This window comes from Scyliorhinus torazame, chromosome 14 (genome assembly GCF_047496885.1).
Source record: "Scyliorhinus torazame isolate Kashiwa2021f chromosome 14, sScyTor2.1, whole genome shotgun sequence".
In the NCBI taxonomy this organism is placed as follows: Eukaryota; Metazoa; Chordata; class Chondrichthyes; order Carcharhiniformes; family Scyliorhinidae; genus Scyliorhinus; species Scyliorhinus torazame.
Window position 1 is genome coordinate 62,935,534 of NC_092720.1, and position 24,199 is coordinate 62,959,732.

General features: G+C 46.0%; 1 protein-coding gene across 1 annotated transcript in view; it reads left to right on the top strand.

Moving 5' to 3' along the window:
* Window positions 1-24,199, top strand: part of atp13a3 (ATPase 13A3) — a 199,503-nt gene that overhangs the window by 45,707 nt on the left and 129,597 nt on the right. The window contains 4 exon segments of the mRNA XM_072474301.1: window positions 8,574-8,765; window positions 19,421-19,491; window positions 19,739-19,819; window positions 23,657-23,726. Coding sequence (XP_072330402.1) covers window positions 8,574-8,765; window positions 19,421-19,491; window positions 19,739-19,819; window positions 23,657-23,726 — 414 coding nt within the window.

Consider the following 24,199-nt stretch of genomic DNA (forward strand, 5'->3'; position numbering starts at 1 on the left):
GAGGTTCCCCTCCAAGTCACTCAACACCCTGACTTGGATATATATCACAGTTCCTTCACTGTCCCTGGGGAACTCCCTCCCTAACAGCACAGTGGGTGTACCTACACCTCAAGGACTGCAGCGGTTCAAGAAGGCAACTCACCGTCACCTTCTGAAGGGCAACTAGGGATGGGCAATAAATGCTGGCCTAACCAGCGAAGCCCACATCCTGTAAAAAAAAATTTTTTAAAGTGCTCTATGCTGGCTGCTTGGTAGCTTCCTGTCCAGTCTGTGAAACATCCCTGGAAAATCTGAGAGCCACCTTTTCTTTTATTTAGAATACTTCCAATCGGGGAAGAGTATAGTTGATGTGGTGTGACATGTTTACATAGGCAGCTTCCATTATAAATGTAGACATAGGAATTTATTATGGGAATAATGTACATCAATTTGAGCTTTTTAATTTAAATTGGATGTAAGGTTTGGAAATAGGGACTGAATTGCATCCATGCATCCTAATTTAATTATTTCTTTGAGTTTGCATGAAGTACACATTTGATCTCGATGGGAATGCTCCAGAGAAGATTGACTAACATCTTATTAAAAATCCAGGTGTCTTTAGTCACACTTTTGCAATAGCGTTTCGTATTCCACGTTCCATTCAATTTTAAAATGGCAAATGTTGTCATTATGGTACTATGGTTTGGGACCACAAGGTGGCTCTGTACACCAAATTACATCGCTTTCCTAGCTCTGCTGCCAACTTGATTAAATTTTACATATAAATAGCAACTTTCTAAAATAAGCAGCATATAATGTATTTTGGGATGCTTCCTTGGGAAAAGAGTAAACACTAGTGCCTCAGGAAATTTTGGAGGTTATGACTTGAAACACACTATTTCATTGATTTATCCCAACTCGTTAATGAGTTTGTCCGAAGACCAAATGTAAAGATCACCAAGATCATACTATCTTCCAAAAATACTGTTTTAAAGCTTCCAATTATTAGAAATAAAATAAATGTTTTATTTTACAATATTAAATGACACCCTCCCACAGCTGGTTATTTCCATCACTGAAGGTAACATTAGTCTGTTTGTAAGTAAATCATCTCAAAAATTAATGGACGGATTTCAACAAAACCTGGTACAGAGATTGGTATGCCCCAAGGAAGAGAAGATTAGTTTTTAGCAAAGATGTGGATTCTGGACGATTTTTAGATCCATTAATTTTGGGAGATAGAATTCATTGACTTTTATTTTAGAATGTTGTGGATTATCTCAACTGCTGTGGTTGAACTGCCACAACTGTCAAAATGTGAGCAAGTTTTCAGAGCAGGTTATTGGATGTGGATTGACCTGAAGCCTCCTCAGTAAGATGGAAGCTCTTAATGAAAAGATTCACTTTTCCAGCTTTGTAGTTGCAGGGCATCAATAATACAGGTAAAAGTGTAGTAGAAGTATGTGCTCTACTGCATGCCTCCTTCACTTGTCTTTGATTTTTCATAATGAATCTGGTCTGTTTTCCTGATCCAGTATTTATGCAGAATTCTTATTGACATATGTTGGAGCATAAATTTGTGACTTGTTCTCTCATTGATGGTCAGTTTTAATTTTCTCATGTCATATTTTAAATGCAAAGCAGGAATGAAAATATTTTTGTGAAATTAAATAAATTTATTAAATGAGCTTAATCGGTTCGAACTGCCTTTTCAGTTTAAGACAGACTGATCAAAATATCCTTTTGTTGATGCTGAAAAGCATGCTAAATAAAATCAGATTAGGCATTACAAATCCATAATACAGAAACATTCAATTCAGCATTTATTGGGCTTTGTCACGAGGGCTCCTGTCCCATCACGGGCGACAACTCTCTTGACTACTGCTACTCAAAAATCAGGGTCGCCTACCGTTCCATCCCCCGACCGCACTTTGGGAAATCAGACAATAAGACGGTGCTCCTTCTCCCAGCATACAAGCAGAAACTCAAGCGGGAGAATCCAGCTAAGGTCGTGCAGTGCTGGTCCGAGGAAACAGAAGAGCTCTTATGTGACTGCTTAGAGACAGTGGATTGGTCCATATTTAAGAACTCAGCGACCAACTTAAATGAGTATGCCATCACCGTCACAGACTTCATCAGCAAATGTATGGACGACTGTGTGCCAAAGAAAGCAGTACGTACGTTCCCCAACCGAAAACCATGGCTCAATCGCGAGATTGACTCCCTACTGAAGGACAGATCTGAGGCGTTCAAGTCAGACAACTGACCTATACAAGAAATCCAGTTACGACCCCCGCAAAGCCATCCGAGATGTCAAGAGAGAATATCAAACCAAGCTAGAGTCACAGACAGACTCTCGGCGGTTGTGGCAAGGACTAACAACATAACGGACTACAAAGCAAAGCCGAGCAGTATCTCTGCCAGCAGCACACCCTTCCCCAATGAACTCAATGCATTCTATGCTCGGTTCGAGCAGGTAACCAACAATCTGCTGTCGAGTGCCCCAGCAGCCCATAACTCACCCATACCCACCATCACAGCTTCTGAAGTCAGATCGGCCTTCCTGAAAGTGAACCCTCGGAAGGCGACGGGCCAGGATTGGATCCCTGGTCGTGCACTCAGAGCCTGCGCGGACCAGCTGGCAGAAGTGTTCGCAGACGTCTAACCTGTCCCTACTCCACTCTGAGGTCCCCATCTGCTTCAAGAAGACCTTCATACCGGTGCCAAAGAAGAACCAGGCAACGTGCCTCAATGACTACCGTCCGGTGGCCCTGACTTCAATCATAATGAAGTGCTTAGAGAGGTTGATCATGAAGTGCATCACCTCCATACTCCCAGAATGCCTTGATCCACTGCAATTCGCATACCGTCGCAACCGGCCCACAGCAGACTCCATTTCCCTGGCCCTCCACTCATCCTTAGTGCATCTCGACAACAAGGACTCCTACATGAGACTCCTATTTATTGACTACAGCTCTGCCTTCAACACCATAATCCCAGCCAAGCTCATATCAAAGCTCCAAAACCTAGGACTTGGTCCCCCACTCTGCAACTGGATCCTCGATTTTCTGACCAACAGACCACAATCAGTAAGAATGAACAACAACACCTCCTCCACAATGGTCCTCAATAAAGGGGCCCTGAAATGCTGCATACTTCGCCCCCTACTCTACTCCCTGTACACACATGACTGCGTGGCAAAATTTGGTTCTAACTCCATCTACAAGTTTGCTGATGATAGGACCATAGTGGGCCGGATCTCGAATAACGACGAGTCAGAATACAGGAGGGAGATAGAGAACCTAGTGGAGTGGTGCAGCGACAACAATCTCTCCCTCAATGCCAGCAAAACTAAAGAGCTGGTCATTGACTTCAGGAAGCAAAGTACTGTACACAACCCTGTCAGCATCAACGGGCCGAGGTGGAGATGGTTAGCAGTTTCAAATTCCTAGGGGCGCACATCTCCAAAAATCTGTCCTGGTCCACCCACGTCGACGCTACCACCAAGAAAGCACAAGAGCGCCTATACTTCCTCAGGAAACTAAGGAAATTCGGCATGTCCACATTGACTCTTACCAACTTTTACAGATGCACCACAGAAAGCATCCTATCTGGCTGCATCACAGCCTGGTATGGCAACTGCTCGGCCCAGGACCGCAAGAAACGTCAGAGAGTCATGAACACCGCCCAGTCCATCACACAAACCTGTCTCCCGTCCATTGACTCCATCTACACCTCCCGCTGCATGGGGAAAGTGGGCAGCATAATCAAAGACCCTTCCCACCCGGCTTTCTCACTCTTCAGGCAGGGGATACAGAAGTCTGAGAACACGCACGAACAGACTCAAAAACAGCTTATTCCCTGCTGTTACCAGACTCCTAAATGACCCTCTTATGGACTGACCTCATTCACACTACACCATGTATGCTTCATCCGATGCCGGTGCTTATGTAGTTACATTGTATACCTTGTGTTGCCCTATTATGTATTTTCTTTTCTTCCCTTTTCTTCCCATGTACTTAATGATCTGTTGATACTTTTCACTACCTCGGTACACGTGACAATAAACAAATCCAATCCATTTCATTGTTAAGACACCCTGGGCTAGTGCGCGGTCAATTGCAACCCCACTTGACCCCAGTCGCAACTCAGGTGAAATTAAAGTTACTTAAATATCCAACGTCTTTAGTTTGATTCTGATTGAGTAGAGCCACCAGGTTTATAAAGTTTAACACAAATAACCTTTTATAATTTCACAATAATTAGTATTAAGTATGCAACAGTACAACTGGCTAACTATCTAATTCCCAACCCTCCCTTTCTAACTCTTCCTTCTCTATCGATCTGTATATATTTTAAAAAAATGTATTTTATTACAAACATGTAATAAAACAGGTTACAGCGAACAAACACCCTGGGAAACATACTTCCCAACAATCAACTATACAGACTGTACAGATGGTTCCTCTTTTTCATTCCCCCACGAAGAACAGCCCCTCTAACACGGTCACAAACATCCCCCACCTTTCCTCAAACCCCCTGAAGAGCCCCTTAATACTTTATCTTCTCTAATCGCAGGAAATCGTACAGGTCACCCAACCAAGCCGCTCCCCCCGGTGGCAATGCCGACCGCCACTCCAGCAAAATTTGCCGCCTTGCAATCAGAGGCGAAGGCCAAGATATTGGCCTTCCTCCTCTCCATGAGCTCTGGCTTCTCGGAAACCCCAAATATCACCACCAAAGGGTCTGGGTCCACCTCCTCCAATATCCTGGCTAAGGCTGCCAACACTCCTGCCCAGAATCTTCCCAATTTTTCGCAACCCCAAAACATGTGCGTGTGATTCGCTGCCCCCGCCCACACCTCTCACACTCATCTGCTACCCCCTGAAAGAATCCACTCATTCATATGCACCCTGTAAACTGTATCAAGCTCATCTTTGCACAAGAGGAGGTCCTGTTTACCCTACTCAGTGCCTCACTCCAATTGATCTCCCCTCCCAACTCCGCTTCCCATTTCTCCTTGATCTTCACCACCCGCTCGCCTCCCTGCTCCCCCAGCCACTTGTATATATATCCCCAATTCTTCCCTCCCCTTCCACATCCGGAAGCAGCAGTCGATCCCGGCAACTTGGGGAACCCCCTCCAGACCTTTACCGCAAAGTCCCTAACCTGTAGATACCTGAACTCCCTCCCCCTCGGCAGCTCTACCCTCTCCCTTAGCTTCGCCAGACTGGCGAACCCTTCCTCCAAATACAGATCCCTCACTTTGACCAGCCCCGCTTCCCTCCACCTCCTGTATAAAGTATCTCCCCCCCCCCCCCCCCCCCCCCCCCCCGGCTCAAACTCATGATTCTCACGCAGCAGCGCTAGCACCGACATCCCTTCCACCCTATAATGCCTCCTCAACTGATCCCATATCTTCACTGTGGTCTGCACCACCAGGCTCCTTGAATACCTGCTTGGTGCCAATGGCAACGCTGCTGTCACCATAGCCCTCAAACTAGACCCCTTACAAGATTCACCCTCCATGCTAACCCACTCTACCCCTTCTTCCCACCACCGCCGCACCTTGTCCACATTCGCCGCCCAATAATGAAGCAAGGTTCGGCAACGCCAACCCCCTCTGCTGCCTCTGTAGCAGGACCCTCCCCACCCTCGGCACCTTCCCCGCCCATATAAAGTCAGAAATGATAGTGTCCACTTTCCGAAAAAAGGCCTTTGGTATAAAGATTGGGAGAGCTTGAAAGATAAACAAGAACCTCGGCAGAATATTCATTTTCACCACTTGGACCCTCCCCGCCAGCGTTAAGTGCAGTGTATCTATCTATCTATATATATCAGTGTACCAGAACAGGCGCTGTAGTGTGGTGACTAGTGGATTTTCACAGTAACTTCATTGCAGTGTTAATGTAAGCCTACTTGTGACACTAATAAAGATTATTATTAGTATTATATAATATATATACACACACCTACACAGATAGACAACATAGAGGGATAGGGTGGTAGAGTGGAAGAAAATAATGATTTAAAAAAAATGAAAGATAGGGACTTCAGATGGATAGCTTCCAGTTAGTTCCTTTCTCCAGTTTAGGCCTTCAATTGGATGTTTTCTTTTGCTTCAGCTTGTAATGGTCTTCACTTTAGAATCGCAGAGACAACAGGCTGCCAATAGAGGGAGACAATACAAGTGAACTCTGAAAATCCGATTATCGCAACTTTTCTCCAGCTCATTTTAAGCTAAAAATAATATTTAGATAATTACATATTTCACTATTTATAGTTACAAATTTAACAGTTTATAATTACATTTATTCACAGAAAAGTTATTTTTTCATTTAATGAAAGCATTTATTTGGAGATCTTCAGGTTCTTCCAAATGTCTACCTTTTACCCAGGCTGTAACTATTATCTGTATGCAACGGTACAGCCTGAGCAATTTCCTGGTTTGCATTTAGAGAGCTGAACTGTGCAAATATATTTAGTGATTTCCTGTCCTGTCATTTTTCTAAATAATTTGAAGGCAAACACCTGGTTGTGCCATTCTGAGACTAGCTAATAGGAACTGAACAAGGAGGTTTGAATTACTTCATAAGGTCACCCATGCACCATTTTATTCTATCAAATTGCTGTAGTGCTGAAATATGGATTTATAATATTTGGTCTTAAAGTTGGGAAGTTTTTTTTATACTGTATATTAAACTTATTGAGACGATGAAGGTGGAAATTAAACATAGATTCAAATTTCATGCTTTGGTAAATAACAAATAAGCTTAGATTTATATGGCACCTTTCAAGAACTCAAGATATACATAGATACATAGAAGATAGGTGCAGGAGGGGGCCTTTTGGCCCTTTGAGCCTGCTCCGCCATTCATCACGATCATGGCTGATCATTAACTCAATAGCCTAATCCTGCTTTCTCCACATAGCCTTTGATCCCATTCTCCCCAAGTGCTATATCTAGACGCCTCTTGAATATATTCAAAGTTTTAGCATCAACTACTTCCTGTGGTAATGAATTCCACAGGCTCACCACTCTTTGTATGAAGAAATGTCTCCTTATATCTGTCCGAAATGGTTTATCCTGAATCCTCAGACTGTGATCCCTGGTTCTGGACACACCCATCATTGGTAACATCTTCCCTGCATCTACCCTGTCTAGTCCCGTTAAAATTTTATAAGTCTCTATGAGATCCCCCCCTCATTCTTCTGAACTTCAGAGAGAACAATCCCAACCTATTCAATCTCTCCTCATATATGACAGTCCCGCCATCTCTGGAATCAGTCTGGTAAACCTTCGCTGCACTCCCTCAAGAGCAAGAACATCCTTCCACAGAGAAGGAGACCAAAACTGCATACAATACTCCCGGTGTGGCCTCACCAAGGCCCTGTATAATTGCAGCAACACATCCTTGCTTCTGTACTCAAAACCTCTCGCAATGAAGGCCTTCTTTACCGCCTGCTGCACCTGCATGCTTACCTTCAGCGATTGGTGCACAAGGACAACCAGGTCCCGCTGCACACTCCCCTCTTCCAATTTACAATCATTCAGGTAGTAATCTGCCTTCCTACCTTTGCTTCCAAAGTGAATAATCTCACACTTATCCAAATTATACTGCATCTGCGATTGATTTGCCCACTCGCCCAAACTGTCCAGATCATGCTGTAGGATCCCTGCATCCTCGTCACAATTCACCCTCTCAACCAACTTGGTATCATCTGCAAACTTTGAGATGTTACATTTTGTTCCCTCATCCAAATCATTAATATATATTGTGAATAGCTGGGGTCCCAGCACCGATCTAAATGTTCCGCCATAAAGTCCTATTTCAAAGCTTTACAGCCAGAAAAACATGCAGCTAGATTAATGAGTTCGACTGTATTGTGTATGAAAATGTTTTGGCCACAAAGATGCTGCAAGTTCGGGCTGGTAACAGCCAATTGGATGCAACAGGGCATCTGAATTCTTGTTGAACAATGGGACAAACATTGGATCTTGTGAACCAATGAGATTAAAGAATTGAGAAAAAAAAACAAAGAAAGAGGTTGTACTGGAGTGGGTCAATTCGATACCAACTTGATATAGAAAGTAAGAAAGGTTGAATTCAAGAAAGGAAGAAAGAGGCAATGGAAAGTAAGGAAGAATATTTTTAAAATCTGAAAACATTTCATAACCTGAACGAATAAGACTCCACGCTTATAATTGTTTTCTTTCTGGGCACAGAGGGATTGATTGGAAATGATTAACAATTAGCACATAGTTGAAAAGATATTTGCACTATTGGTTTTACGACTTTTTTTTAAATAACAGTATAAAGGACAATTCATGAGCAACTGTAGCAATCCCATGAAAATAACAGGTTTCCATAAAACTAAGAGCAGAATGTTGCAATTCAACCAGAAACTTGCGGAGATTGGCTAGTTATGGGGTATCTCTTTCTTTCAAGCTGACCAGTTGAGTATCGATAGCAGTGTGCGTTGTTTAGATGTAGTTATTTTTTCAGTAAAATGTGGTCGAAAATGGACACCTAAGTTGTCAAAGCGTCAATTTTTAGGTCCGAGCTTTTGAAAAATATCTTCTTTTTTTTCAGGATGAATTTAAGACATGGTTTCGGGCAAAGGTTTACAAATTACTTTCTCCTGGGACCGATCCAATGGAGGATTTGGAACCCCGACTTAGTAAATCTGTGGAAAATAGACATGAAAACCATGCGAGTGGGCTTTCTGTAAATCACAGCAAGGCTCTACTGCTGGGAAAAATACCAGAGACCGAAGCAGTGCTGGTAAGAGATCATAGAATTATTTATATTGTAGCACAGAAGAAGCCAATTATGCCCAGACAACATGTGCTAACCCTTGAATTGAAGCTATCTACTGAATCAAATTTCCTTGCCCTGTCTTTTATGTGTAATCCTTTTCAGTACATAGCAAATCTACTTTGGGTGATATTATTATCTCTGACAATAGTCACTAAAGTATTTTACGTTCCAATAATCTCCATGAAAAGTTCTACTTATCTACGTTCTTTATCCTTCTAGTAAGAATCCTTTTATTGCTACTTCACAAACCAGTTGAAACAATGTTTTAGTATTTGGCTTCAAATTCTCTCTGAATTTTTGATAACTTATATTAGGTGTCTTGTGAGAAAACACACATTTTCAAGCGTTAGTTCAGAGTTATATCCTCTTATTCCTGATATCCCTCTAGTGGATTTTCATTGGAATCATAGGATCACAGAATAGCTTCACTATCCCACCTATAAATGAGTGCCTATAACTGGAGTAATCCCTACTTGGTTTAACTAGTGGACATGTCCCCCTCTGGGCCAAGATGTCCGGATGCCAAAGGGAGAGCCGGGATAGCGCCCCGCCCTGTCCCGTTTGTGTGCACCACTGCTAAGCGGCACCGTGGCGAGGTCCCCGGGTGCGGGCGTTAGTTCCCAGGTGCTGGGATAATCCAACACAGACATATTTAAATGGGGCTCACTGGGCGAAATTCAGATCGCAACATCTCATGCGATCATGTTAAATCCCGCAATGTGTTCCGAGCTTCCGAGGCCTCTCGCGAGATTTAATGGCCTCGTAACGTCATGGAATTGGGTGTGACGAGGCTGTCGATCGTGCACCATATGTATAAACTCTAACTCTCAATTGTCTTTTTACACCCTTTTTAAAAACTTTTATTCTAAAGATCTATATATCACCAGACATAGATAATTATTTCTCCACTCTGAAAAAATTATTGTTTATGCCTCGTTTGCTTCCACGTTGGCACAGTAGTTAGCACTGCTGCTTTGCAGCTCCAAAGACCCGGGTTCAATTCCGGCCTTGGGTGACTATCTGTGTGGAGTTTACAGTTTCTCCCCATGTCTGTGTGGGTTTCCTCCGGATGCTCCGGTATCTTCGCACGGTCCAAAGATGTGCAAGTTAGGTGGATTGGCCATGCTAAATTGCCCCTTAGTGTCCAAAAGGTTAGGTTGAGTTACGGGGATAGGGTGGAGGCGTGGTCTTAAGTAAGGTGCTCTTTCCAAGGGCCGGTGCAGACTCGATGGGCCGAATGGCCTTCTGCACTCTAAATTCTATGATTCTATGAAATGTACTACAACTCTCGCTTCTTTGCTTTTTCATTTCTCTCCAATTTCCCTTCATGCACTCGTCTTGTTGCCGAGACTTGCTTATTGTTTTCTACACCTTATTCCCACCAAACTGCTGACCACTCTTGCCTCTTATGTTAGCTGGAATGATTAATGGCTCATTTTCCTTCAGGACTGATGTCATTACTCCTTTCCTCAAAAAAAGTAACCCTTAACTAATATTCTGTACAGTAACCTGAAAGCCCCTGTGCTGGCTGTGTATAAGTTGACTCTTTTTAGTTACTGCGCATGCGCAGCTGCACAGGAATTTCTTTTCTATTTGTTCATGGGATGTGGGTGTTGCAGCCTGTGCCAGTATTTATTGCCCATCCCTAATTCTCCTTGAGGGACAGTTAAGAGTAAACCACATTGCTGTGGGTCTGGAGCCACATATAGGCCAGACCAGGTAAGTGTGGCAGATTGTCTTCTCAGAAGAACATTAGTGAACCAGATGGGTTTTTATGGCAGTTGACAATGGTTTCATGGTCATCACCAGATTTTTATTGAATTTAAATTTCACCTTCTGCAGTGGCGGGATTTGAACCTGGGACCCCAAAGCAGTACTCTGGGTCTCTGAATTACTTGTCCAGTGACAATACCACTACGCCACTGACTCCCCGCCCTCTAGTAGAAAACCCCGGCCTGGGAGCATGTCGGGGAGGAGGCCCTTCGGGGAGTGGAGAGGGTAATACTGTGAATAAATAGAGTCTTTCTTTTCTACCTTGCTGGTCCATGCATGCTGCTTTCGCGGATTCTACACTGGCGACGAGAATAAAGTTGAGCTGCCGCTGATGCCAGATGCTACGCGCCAGAGCCACTTCGTCTAGGCCTCGAGAGGCCTCTCATCTATCTGCTGACATGCCACACATTGGTAAGCTCAAGCCTTTTCAGGCAGAGGTCGATGACTGGGGACAGTATGTCGAAAGAATACAGAACTTTTTCCGTACAAACTGGATCGATGGGAATGTGTGGTGGACAATGGTATTGCTTAAGACTTGCGGGGGCCCCATGTACAGCCTCATTAAGAGCCTCGCCCACCCACAGCTGCTGGATACCTGGGCGTTTGCTGCGTTGGTGACTATAGAGAAGGGGAATCTAAACCCGCAACTGCTTTTAATCATCTGAACGTTTTGATTTCACACGGACGCTCGGATCCAGTCGGAATTGACCAGTAACATCATTGCCTCTGAAAATGAGCAGAAACCTGTGGATTTGGCACCATGCTTATCGAATCACTGCGAGGCAGATTCATATGTGGAATCTGTGATGTCAACACGCAAAGAAAACTCTGGGGGTAACTGACCTGACATTTCAACGCACCGTGGAGATAGGCATCCCCGTGAAAGTGCGGATAAAGGCATCCAGGTGCTTCGAGGAATGGCGATGCTGAACCTCGGCTGCCAAACTGCGTGCCGCTCCGGTCCCTGAGGCAGAGCCCCAACAGTGGGACGCCCTCAACAGGGACACAGGCCGCTGTTGAGGCCCGGAGTGCCGCAGAATGCACCTCCGACTGCGGCAACCAGGCTATTGTTTTCGGCTGGCGACCACCGGCAGTTGGACATCCTGTCCCACCATCCTGCCAGCGCGACTGCCGCGGAAGGGACCAGGCCCACTACATGGCCGACGAAGAGGAGGCTCATAGCAGGCTCCATTGCGTGTCTTCATCTCGGGTCGCCCCATCCAGCTATCGTTACAGGTGAACAGACATTCCATCCAAATGGACTTCGACACGGGCACAGCACAGTGATCAGCCGCTGGACCTTCAACCATATTCATTCCGGCCTTATGACACTGGTATTTTGGGGCACCAACGCCCACCTCGCTACTTACATGGGTGAATGGGTAATGGAAAACATCCTGCGTCTCTGGGGACACTCATCACCATCTGCCAGATGATTAGGCTGGAGAGTCCCTCCAACTGCGTGGATGGTCACCCTATGCCAGTGGCTCTGAAGGTCACAGTGACCTCAATTTCAATGTCACCAGTTATTTCCAAGGGTCAGTGTGGGATTTGTGTAGTGTGCTCCAATCTGCTGCTCACAGTCTGGGCAGCACGGTAGCATTGTAGATAGCACAATTGCTTCACAGCTCCAGGGTCCCAGGTTCGATTCCAACTTGGGTCACTGTCTGTGCGGAGTCTGCACATCCTCCCCGTGTGTGCATGGGTTTCCTCCGGGTGCTCCGGTTTCCTCCCACAGTCCAAAGATGTGCAGGTTAGGTGGATTGGCCATGATAAATTGCCCTTAGTGTCCAAAATTGCCCTTAGTGTTGGGTGGGGTTACTGGGTTATGGGGATAGGGTGTAGGTGTTGAACATGGGTAGGGTGCTCTTTCCAAGAGCCGATGCAGACTCGATGGGCCGACTGGCCTCCTTCTGCACTGCAAATTCTATGATAAATTCTATGCGTCGTTCTCACCCCCGCAACCCAAAGATGTGCAGGGTAGGTGGATTGGCCATGATAAATTGCCCTTAGTGTCCAAAATTGCCCTTAGTGTTGGGTGGGGTTACTGGGTTATGGGGCTAGGGTGGAGGTGTTGACCTTGGGAGCGCGGAGGTGTCAAGGAGGAGAGCTGGCTTCAACCGGGCCAAGGCGGTGCTGCACAAAAAAAGAGTCAGGTTCGGTATGCTGCAGCCTGCGCGACTGTGGGTCACTTATCAGGACTGACACCATTATTTCGAAATGCCAGAAGAGGCTTGGACCTTTATCCAAACAGAAAAATTGGACTCGAACTGAGGAGCTGTGGTTGTGGGGGGGATGTTGGCTGTATACGGGGTTGTAAATATGGGTGAAGAATGCTTCATGGGTGGGATGATGGATGGGGATGTGGGTAGAGTTCTTGTTAAAATTCTTTTTTTTCTGTTGACGAGATAGTGGGGAATGTGGGCGTCGGTGCTGGACGGAGGTGAGACTCGGGGATGGGGGAACTGGGATAATGGCCGCAACAGGAGCTGCACCACGGGGGGCGGGGCTGGCTCAGGAAAGCGCAGGCTTTTTCCCGCGCTGGGGGGGGGGGGGGGGGGGATGGAGGAAGGTAAGGAGGAGGAGAGACTCCCACACTGGGAGATCAACGGGAAGCCGGGGTCAGCAGAAGTCAGCTGACTCACGGAAGTAGTATGGGGGGAGCAAAAGAGCTAGGGGAGGCGGGTAGGGAAGGGTGGGACAATAGGGTTGCTGCTGCACTGGCCGAGGGGGAACTGAAAATGGAAGAGGTGGTCGGGGCAGGGGTTCCCCGTCTGGGGGACTGGAGGGTGCGGGAGGCGCGGGCACGGGACTCGCCTAAGATAGGAAATGGCTAGTCGGCGGGGGAGGGGGTGGGGGGGGAAGCCCCCAATCCGGCTGATCACGTGGAATGTGAGAGGCCTAAATGGGCCGGTTAAGAGGGCCCGAGTGTTCGCACACCTAAAGGGACTGAAGGCAGACGTGGTCATGCTTCAGGAGACACATCTGAAGGTGGCAGATCAGGTCAGGTTAAGGAAGGGATGGGTAGGACAGGTGTTCCATTCGGGGCTAGATGCGAAGAATAGAGGGGTGGCAATACTGGTGGGGAAGCGGGTGTCGTTTGAGGCCAAGAACATAGTAGCGGACAATGGAGGCCGATACGTGATGGTGAGCGGTAGGTTGCAGGGGACGGAGGTTGTATTGGTAAATGTATACGCCCCAAACTGGGACGATGCTGGATTCATGAAACGGATGTTGGGGCGTATTCTGGACTTGGACATAGGGAGCTTGATAATGGGTGGGGATTTCAATACGGTGTTGGACCCAGCATTAGATCGTTCCAGTTCTAAGACGGGGAAGAGGCCGGCTGCGGCCAAGGTGGTCAGGGGGTCTATGGATCAGATGGGGGGAGTAGACCCGTGGAGATTTGCCAGGCCTTTGGCCAGAGAGTTTTCCGGCCGACTCCTGGATAGATTTTTTTGTTCTGGGCAGGGCATTGATCCCGAAAGTGGAGGGAACGGAGTATTCGGCCATAGCCATTTCAGACCACGCCCCGCATTGGGTGGAGCTAGAGCTGGGGGAGGAGAGAGACCAACGCCCGCTGTGGCGGTTGGATGTGGGACTGCTGGCAGATGAGGAAGTGTGTGGGAGGGTGCGGGGGTGCATCGAAAGGTACCTGGAGGCCAAGACAACGGGGAGGTGCAGGTGGGAGTAGTATGGGAGGCGCTGAAGGCGGTGGTCAGGGGAGAGTTAATCTCTATCAGGGCTCATAGGGCGAAGAGAGAGGGCAGGGAAACGGAGAGGTTAGTGGGGGAGATTTTAAGGGTGGACAGGAGATATGCAGAGGCTCCTGATGGGGGACTACTCCGGGAGAGACGAAGCCTCCAGACGGAGTTTGACCTGTTGACCACAGGGAAGGCAGAGGCACAGTGGAGGAAGGCACAGGGGGCGATATATGAATATGGGGAGAAGGCGAGTCGGATGCTGGCACATCAGCTCCGTAAGAGGATGGCAGCGAGGGAAATAGGTGGCGTCAAGGCTGGCAGGGGAACTACGGTGCGGAGTGCGGTGAAAGTGAATGAGGCATTTAAGGCCTTTTACGAGGAGCTGTATAGGTTCCAGCCCCCAGGGGGAAAAGAGGGGATGCGATGATTCTTGGACCAACTGAGGTTCCCGAGGGTAGAGGAGCAGGAGGTGGCTGGTTTGGGTGCCCCCATTGGGGTGGAGGAGCTGGTTAAAGGACTGGGGAGCATGCAGGCGGGGAAGGCCCCGGGGCCGGATGGGTTCCTGGTGGAGTTTTATAGGAAGTATGTAGACCTGTTAGCCCCGTTGCTGGTGAGGACCTTCAATGAAGCAAGGGAGGGGGGGACCCTACCCCCGACAATGTCGGAGGCGACGATCTCGTTGATCTTAATGCGGGATAAGGACCCACTGCAATGCGGGTCGTATAGACCAATCTCGCTCCTCAACGTAGATGCCAAGTTGCTGGCAAAAATGTTGGCTACGAGGATTGAGGACTGTGTCCCGGGGGTGATTCATGAGAACCAGACGGGATTCGTAAAGGGTAGGCAGCTAAATACTAATGTGCGAAGGCTCCTAAATGTGATAATGATGCCATCGGTGAAGGGAGAGGTGGAGATAGTGGCAGCCATGGACACGGAGAAGGCCTTTGACCAAGTAGAGTGGGAGTATCTCTGGGAAATGCTGAGGAGGTTTGGGTTCGGGGGAGGGTTTATTAATTGGGTTAAGCTCATGTATAGAGCCCCGGTGGCTAGTGTGGTCACAAACTGGCGGAGGTCGGAGTATTTCCGGCTGTATCGAGGGACGAGGCAGGGGTGCCCCCTGTCCCCTCTGCTATTTGCATTAGCAATCGAACCTTTGGCCATGGCGTTAAGGGAGTCGGGGAAATGGAAGGGGGTGGTCCGAGGGGGAGAGGAACATCGAGTGTCGCTGTACGCAGACGACCTGTTGCTGTATGTGGCGGATCCAGTGGAGGGGATGGTTGAGGTCATGCAGATCCTAAGGGAGTTTGGAGACTTCTCGGGCTATAAGCTCAATGTGGGAAAGAGTGAGCTCTTTGTTGTGGTGCATCCGGGGGATCAGGGAAGAGGGATAGACAACCTACCGTTGAGGAGGGCGGAAAGGAGCTTTCGATACTTGGGGATTCAGGTAGCTAGGAGCTTGGGGGGCACTGCACAAACTTAATTTGACGCGGCTGGTGGAACAGATGGAGGAGGACTTTAAAAGGTGGGACATGTTGCCACTCTCGCTGGCGGGCAGAGTACAGTCGATTAAAATGGTGGTCCTCCCGAGGTTTCTTTTTGTATTCCAATGCCTCCCAATTGTGATTACCAAGGCCTTCTTTAAGAGGGTAAGCAGGAGCTTTATATGGGATTTGTGTGGGCGAGCAAGACCCCGAGGGTAAGGAGGGGGTTCCTGGAGCGTAGCAGAGATAGAGGAGGGTTGGCGTTGCCGAATTTGGGTGGCTACTACTGGGCAGCCAACGTGGTGATGATACGGAAGTGGGTGATGGAGGGAGAGGGGGCGGCGTGGAAGAGGTTGGAGATAGCGTCCTGCAAAGGAACGAGCCTGGGGGCGCTGGTGACGGCACCGCTGCCGCTCTCGCCGACAAGGTACACCACGAGCCCGGTGGTGGCGGCAACGCTAAAGATCTGGGGGCAGTGGAGACGACATAGGGGAGTGATGGGAGCCTCGGTGTGGTCCCCGATCAGGGATAACCATCGGTTTGTCCCAGGAAGGATGGACGGGGGGTTTCAGAGCTGGCATCGGGCAGGGATTAGAAGAATGGGGGACCTGTTCATCGATGGGACGTTTGCGAGCTTAGGGGCACTGGAGGAGAAATTTGGACAATCAGGAAATGCCTTCAGGTACATGCAAGTGAGGGCGTTTGTGGGGCGGCAGGTGAGGGAATTCCCACTGCTCCCAGCACAGGGGATTCAAGACAGGGTGATTTTGGGCGTATGTGTCGGGGAGGGCAAGGTGTCGGCGATATACCAGGAGATGAAAGAAGAGGGGGAGGCTTTGGTAGAGGAGCTGAAAGGTAAATGGGAAGAGGAGCTGGGGGAGGAGATTGAGGAGGGGCTGTGGGCTGATGCCCTAAGTAGGGCTAATTCCTCTTTCTCGTGTGCCAGGCTTAGCCTGATACAGTTTAAGGTAGTTCACAGAGCGCATATGACGGGGGCGAGGCTGAGTAGGTTCTTTGGGGTGGAGGACAGATGTGGGAGGTGCTCAGGAAGTCCGGCGAACCATGTCCATATGTTTTGGTCATGCCCGGCACTGGAGGGGTTCTGGAGGGGAGTTGCGGGAACAGTATCTAAGGTGGTGAAAGTCCGGGTCAAGCCAAGCTGGGGGCTAGCACTATTTGGAGTAGTGGACGAGCCGGGAGTGCAGGAGGCGAAAGAGGCCGGCATTCTGGCCTTTGCGTCCCTAGTAGCTAGTAGCCCGGCGAAGGATCTTGTTAATGTGGAAAGAGGCGAAGTCCCCCAGCATGGAAGCCTGGATAAATGATATGGCAGGGTTTATCAAGTTGGAGAGGATAAAGTTTGCCTTGAGAGGGTCTGCGCTGGGGTTCTACAGGCGGTGGCAACCGTTCCTAGACTATCTTGCGGAGCGTTAGATGAAGGTCGGACAGCAGCAACCCAGGGGGGATATCTTTCCGGGGGGGGGGAGGGAGGGGGAAGGGGGGGGGTTTCTGGGGGGCATTTGAGCACGAAAATACATGAATGATCCGGAAAACTGACATGTATGGGAGGAATCCAATGTACAAAGTTCTGTATCATATTGACTTGCCATGTTCATGTCTTGCTATGCGCGCTTTCTTTCTTTTTTGTTACGGGGGGGTGGGGGGGGTTTGTTTGTATGGTTGAAAATATTGTTTAAAAACTCTTAATAAACGTATTTTTTTTAAAAAAGAAGACATTTCAGACGATTTAATTGCACCTTAACAGACCAGGTTCGGGATTCTCCGTCCCGGGATGCCCGGAATGGGTTCCCCAGTGGGACGGAGAATCGGACGTTGAGGGGAAATCTGGATCGTTACCGGGTGCTGACCCGATCGGGATGGGTCTCAGTGACCCATTTGCATCTATTTAGCGGGCCTGGCGCACTATGCTCTATGATTCTCCGGTCCCCACGGCTAGGAATCACGTTAGTGCAAATCACTTGTCTCTTGTCACAAATCACGGTGAGCCAAGGGGGCCCGCGAGATCCACCACGCCAGGGCCAAGCTGGTAGAGAACATCTGAGGGCCAGTTCAAGCCACCCCGTACTCCGGAGTAGTGGGGCGCGATCCAGGGGGCTGCTGTGCAGTGAGAGGGGTGAGCTCGGGGCTGATTTGTGGTGCAGGGAGGTTGGGTTAGTGGTCAGCTGCGGGGCCTCTCTGTCATACTGCCCGCTCAAGATGGTGGCCCGATATTGGCATTCCTTGGGAATTCGTCGTGTTCCACTCCACACATGAATTACCGCTTACCACTTTGCGCTCCCAGGTGGATTGTAAATCGGTTGCAATTTAGCTCCGGGGGAGATCATAGTTTCCCAAATGAAGAATCCGGCCCCAGGTCTCGATTTGGTATTGAAGTCCTGGGGTGAAGTATGAACACAACTTTTTGACTCCGAGATGAGAGTGCTACTACTAATTCAAACTGACACTTCGGAGGTAAGAGCAGTGTTAACAATCAGACAAGTTTTTACTGTGTTCTGTCCAGGAGTATCAAGAGTGTTTTTTAAAGAACCTGAGTATAAAAACAATTTTGAAGCCACGTAGTGAGGATGACTCTTTGTTGTAAGGCAAGCCTGGGGAGACAGCATCTGCTGCTCCCTTGTTCTGTTGATTGCAGTGGGTCCCACACAATGATAGGTGTGAGATTCCTCAAGGATGAGAGTTGAGCTTGACTTGTAATTATTATTGGAATTTTTACATAAGCAGAAAATAAGGTTTGATTTAAACAGTTTATAATCACTTTCATTTCTTATGGACATAATACACCATTATGCATTTTATGTTGGTATAGTTGCTCACTCTTTCGTTACCCCCGCTTAAACTGATCTGCTAAAACCTCCATTCATCCCTTCATACTTCTAGATTTTACTATTCTAATATACTCCTGACCAGCCTCCATTATTCTATCCTCCGTAAACTTGGCCATCCAACATTTTGCTGCTTGCACTTGCTCGCTCATCCTTGTGCTCACTGATCTTCATTGGCGATCGGTCAAGCACTATATTGATTTTAAAATTCTCATTCTTGTTTCCAAATTCCTCCAGAGCCTCATCTCTCTCTATCTCTGTGATTTCTTAAACCCTATAAGACTCCCAAGATATCTGCGTTCATCTAATTGCTCCATGAGTGAGGTTTGCGCTTTTAGCTGCCTGGGCCTTTAGCTGGAATTTACCTTCCATCTCTTTTTCTTCTGGAAAGATGCCCTTAAAAGCTACCTGTTTGACCAAGATTGGGACCATCTGCCCTAATATTGCTTTATGTGGCTTGGTGTTTCATTTTGTTTCATAGCGCTCTTGAAGTGCCTAGGGATGTTTTTAAAAATGTTTTCCAATTAAGGGACAATTTAGCATGGCTAATTTACCTACCCTGCACATCTTTTGGGTTGTGGGGGTGAGACCCATGCAGACATGGGGAGAATGTGCAAACACCACACGGCAGTGACCTGGCACCGGGATCGAACCCGAGTCCTCGACGCCGCGAGGCAGCTGTGCTAACCACTGTGCCACTGTGCTGCCCGATGTTTTATTATGTTAAGGCTGCTGGAAAATAATAATAATGTAAGTTGTTTTGTTATTCAACTTAACACTTTATTAAATTTAATGTCAATGTTCTCATCATTGTTTTTCAGATTCGTTATTTTGCACATCACAGTGTAACATACTTCTGGAACAACTTCTTACAAAATTTTAAAAATTTAAAGTAAGGCTACCTAATTTGTAAATGGGAAGTCTTTAGGAAGACATATGTGCATGAATTATATATATATTACTCCACTTTTTTACTTATTTTAGTAAATGATAACTTAACTTTTTTCAATTAAATATTTGTCACATGACTGAAATTAATAATTTAAATTTCAATTACATTATTTGTATAGTTTTAATTATTTTAATAATTGATGCATCAACTATAAAAATTATAATCATGTATCATTTTTATTTCCTAGGGGACTCTCTGAGGGTGTTTCATGGTCTGATTTTCATGGCCAGCACAGTGTGGGACTGAGTAAAGAACTGGAGGAATATCGGTAAATCATTACTAAATTTTAGTCATAAATTTGCCCTTCTGCATGGTTTATCTTCAATGGAAGTCGGATTGCCACTCCGCTCCTACTTTTTAACCTTCAAATCTTCTCAGCCCTGTTTTGCCCTGTCTTCTGACTCAGGCTAGAGGAGTTGTGCAGATCAGTGTGCTCCTGGGGCCATCTCTTGAGGGCTTCAGGTTAGACGCAAGGAGTCGATGCCCACTTTTTATGGCACTGGCTACCATAAATCAGATAAATGTCCAGGCACTTTCAAGACAGGCAGATGATAGGTTTGTCAGGTAAGTAGCTAGAATTTGAGATTGTGGTGGAGGGGGTTCGGTCACACAGTCGGGGGGGGGGGGGGGGATTGGACTGTCGAGAGTGGTGGGATGCAGTTGGAGGGGGTTGAGCAGTTGGCGGTGGGGTGTGATTGGGTCAGGCCGAGGGATGTTGAGGGAGTTCCGTGGGGGTTGGGGTAGTTTGGGGGGCTGGGGAGAGTTCCATGGGCAAGTGCAATTCCATGGGGGGTGGGGGTGTGTGAAGAAGTTGGCCGAAGGGGCGAGGGAGTCTAATGAGGAGAGGGTATTCAGTGGGGTGGAGGAATTTGCCATTAAATCCTTACATACGAACGTTCGGGATATGGGTTTCCCCAATGCATCCTTGGTGTACACCCCCCCCCCCCCCCCCCCCCCCCCTTCGTGGACTGATTTAAAACATCATAATTGCATGTCATGTAGTTAAATTTGTTGTCTCTTCCAGCAAGTTTTTACTATGTGTTAGGATACTGGACCAGACCCCAATGTTTGTTAGGATGTCGGCTGAGAACCCCACAAATTTTTTTATTTGTAAAATTGTGAGGAAAGTACTACGATCTCTGACCAGACACCAACAGTGGTTAGAATACTGAATACTGGACAGAAACCTCAATATTTCATTTTAACTTTGTAAGACTGTGAGAGAAGGTTACCTCGCTCCAGGAATTATTTCATGCCAAACAGAAATATGGTATATTAAAACAAACATTATTACTGGCACAGTATTAAAATATCTTTAACATCACACAAGAAAATAAATTACAATTCCCCCATACACAATGCTAATCAATATAGTGGCACAATGGAGCACATGGGCTGCAGCGGTCCAAGAAGACAGCTCACTGCCACCTTCTCGAGGGCAATTCGGAATGGACAACAAATGCTGGCCTAACCAGTGAAGCCCACATCCAATAAAAATTAATAATAAAAAAAACCCTTAACTGCTATCTTTATTCCCACTCCTTCAACAGAACTCTCTCTGGGCACAATCCCCTTTTAAATACAGTTAGCACTCAGGAATACTTGCTTAAAAGATGCTCTTTGAGACTGTTTTAAGAGATAGACCTGAATCCTGTCAGATCAATGCAGGACCTCTAGCTGGAGTCTTCAGAAACTGTCTTCATGGTTTGACTTGCAGGAACCAACTGAACAATCTATTTCTCTGCTAAAAAGCCTGGTACTCTAGCTCCTCCCATTAGTTAAAGCAAACTTTAATTGGAACACAGTGGTAACCACATTCACATTAAAAAAAAGCTTTACAATTATAAGTTAAACAGTTCTTAAATACAAGGACAAACTTGAACTTACTGTCTAGACCAGCTTGTAATTCCAATTAAGCAACCCAATACAGTTTAAATCCCACTTATAAATAAAGTTAACACAACAACTTTACTGCAGTCTTCTGTGTAGATATGTTTAGAGAGAGACCCTTAGAAGAACAGATACAGTACACTTCTGTCTAGTCAGACTCAAATCCTATGGCAAACTACTGTTCAACTTAAAGTCTTATAACAGACTGTAAACCTACAAGCCTGGCTCCTTCCATTAATTACATCATCTCTTGCCTGCTAACTTCCATGACTTGCTTAGCTTGGACTAAATGCAATCTCTCATAAATTATCTACGCTCCAGGGAACCATCCAGAATATAAAGAATGTTCCATTAGCCCTTTATCTGTAACTAAGCAAGTGATGGGAATGAATGATTACCTTACCTTTTACGACTCTTTAATTACAGCTTTAGCAGACATATTGCCTGTATGTATTTTAAACCAGGATTTTTAATAATGTTACTGCCACTTTAATGAAATAATATGTATCAATTTCTTACATATATCACAATGCATTAGTCTGGAATTATCAAAATAATTACAGCGGCCTCTTTTTAGCCTTTCAGAGAATCAAAGAAATTTGAGAGCAACAATACCAACATACTTTTTGTTCTATAATTAAAAAAAGTATTGAAACAATTCCAATGACTTAAAATGTGTACTTTCTGAGTGCTGTTTTGAGATGCGTATTCTGGTGTAAAAAAATTCTTGATATAAAAAAATAAAAAACAGAAAATGCTGAAAATACTCAGCAGGTCAAGCAGCATCTGTGGATAGAAAACAACATTTCAGGTCTTTGACTTTTCTTCACATACAAGATAAAATAGCTCAATAGTCCTTATCCAACCTATTGTCACTGAAATCTGTTCATTTTGGATGCTGAATGTTTGGTGAAGTACTCAGCACCGAAAGACACAATATACAGCTTTGAGCACTGTTGTTACTGTTGGGTCTCTGTTGTTTGCTTAGGTATTAGTCAGTATGGCCTGAATGCAAGCGTTGGGTGATGGTGGTGGAGTGGGGAGGATGGGGGTTGGCGGTACAGGGGAACGAATATTAAAGGTAGTTCAGGAATTTGCAGTTCATTACATACTTCATCCAGAGGGTGATGAATTTATCTATCCATACTATGTTTTTCGCTCTCATATGCTTCAGGCTGTACTGTTCACATTGGAATGAGGATAACTAGGAAATGTATAAATATGTCAGGCAGTAACTTCTGGGCACTTAGGGTTCTTCCCAATCCAGTGCTGGGGAATCACCTCTCGGAACATAACATGTAAGAATTTGCATGGCAATTGCCCAGAAGTGAAAACTTCCTTTGGGTAATTTCCCTGCACTGTGAACCATCTGAAAATGTGATTTAAGTCGCAAACCTCGGATGGTTCCGGCTATATTACTCTAACGGTTACTCAGAAAAAGTTAGAAGATCAAAACCTGTTCAATCTTCTGGGTAAGTATCGTAAAGACCCAGACCAACACCAATACACCCAACCTCCCCACTGATGACCCTACCCTTTTGACCCGATCTTATCCTTCCTCCTCTACCCCTGATATCCAATTCCCCCCATCCCGATGTCCGACCACATCCACTGATCCCTCCCAAATCCTAGCCACTTACCGTCTTCTTAATCCAATTTTAATTGGACCGTTAAATTTACCTGCTTTATGGAAGCTGATGCTGTACAAAATGGTGTATGTCCTCCTTTAATTTGACTGCTGGACTGCAAACTGGTCTTCGGAGACAGTTGCTTGTCTGGATCGTGTCCGATCTGAGTTGCACGGTTGGGCTTGACAGGAACGGAAGACGTTTGGTGTAGGTAAGTCGGCACAGACTGGCAGTCCGACACTGATTGCCACTCCGAGGAAGTTAAGGCCTGATTCTTTCTTATAAAATACAGATTTCTGTCCACATATTTTCATTTTGAGAATATTAGACTCCTGCAGAAGACACCTTAAGTTGAAAAATGATATGTACTGCACAGTAGGTAAGCAAAAACCTCTACCTCAAGAAAATCTAATTACAGTGTACTAAGTATACACTCCAAAATGTTTTGAATCTAAATTGGTTATTAGATCTGGAAAAGGAGCACAATTGACCAGGAAGGAAATTATGATTGTGTAATGTTTAGAGAGTTTACAGAAAATTGTTTATTATTATACTAAATTGTATGGTTGACTTTTATTTCTGTGCAGAAAACTATTTTATGGTGCGAATGAAGTTGAAGTCAAAGTGCCTTCTGTATTTAAACTCTTAACTAAAGAGGTGAGTACAAAAAAAAATCTTTGTTGGGAATTTGTCCATTGATATCCCCCATCTGAAGTGAAAGAGGATAAGCAGTTCCATCTTTTAAATCGCAATGTGGTTGGTAGATCTTTAATAATCAGTATAGAAGCATGAGAAGAGGAGTATGCTGTTCTGGCCATTAGCCCTACTCTGCCTTTTCAGTTAGCTATGGTAGCTCTTTCTGCTTAATCCCATTCCCTGCCTTTTTACAAATTCTTGATAAATATCTGACTCCATTTTAAACACCTAGTCGACATTGCATATTTGGCTGACTGGGCAGTGCATTCCATATTCTTGAATCCCATTTGTGTGAAGAAGTTCATTTTTCCTGGATCTGTTTCTCCTGCACGTAATTTAAGTCCTGAGACGCCCCTTTGTTCTGAATTCCTTTAAGCACCTTAATTGCCTGCAGGCAATATAATGCAAGTTTACCATCCTTTATTGTTCAGGTC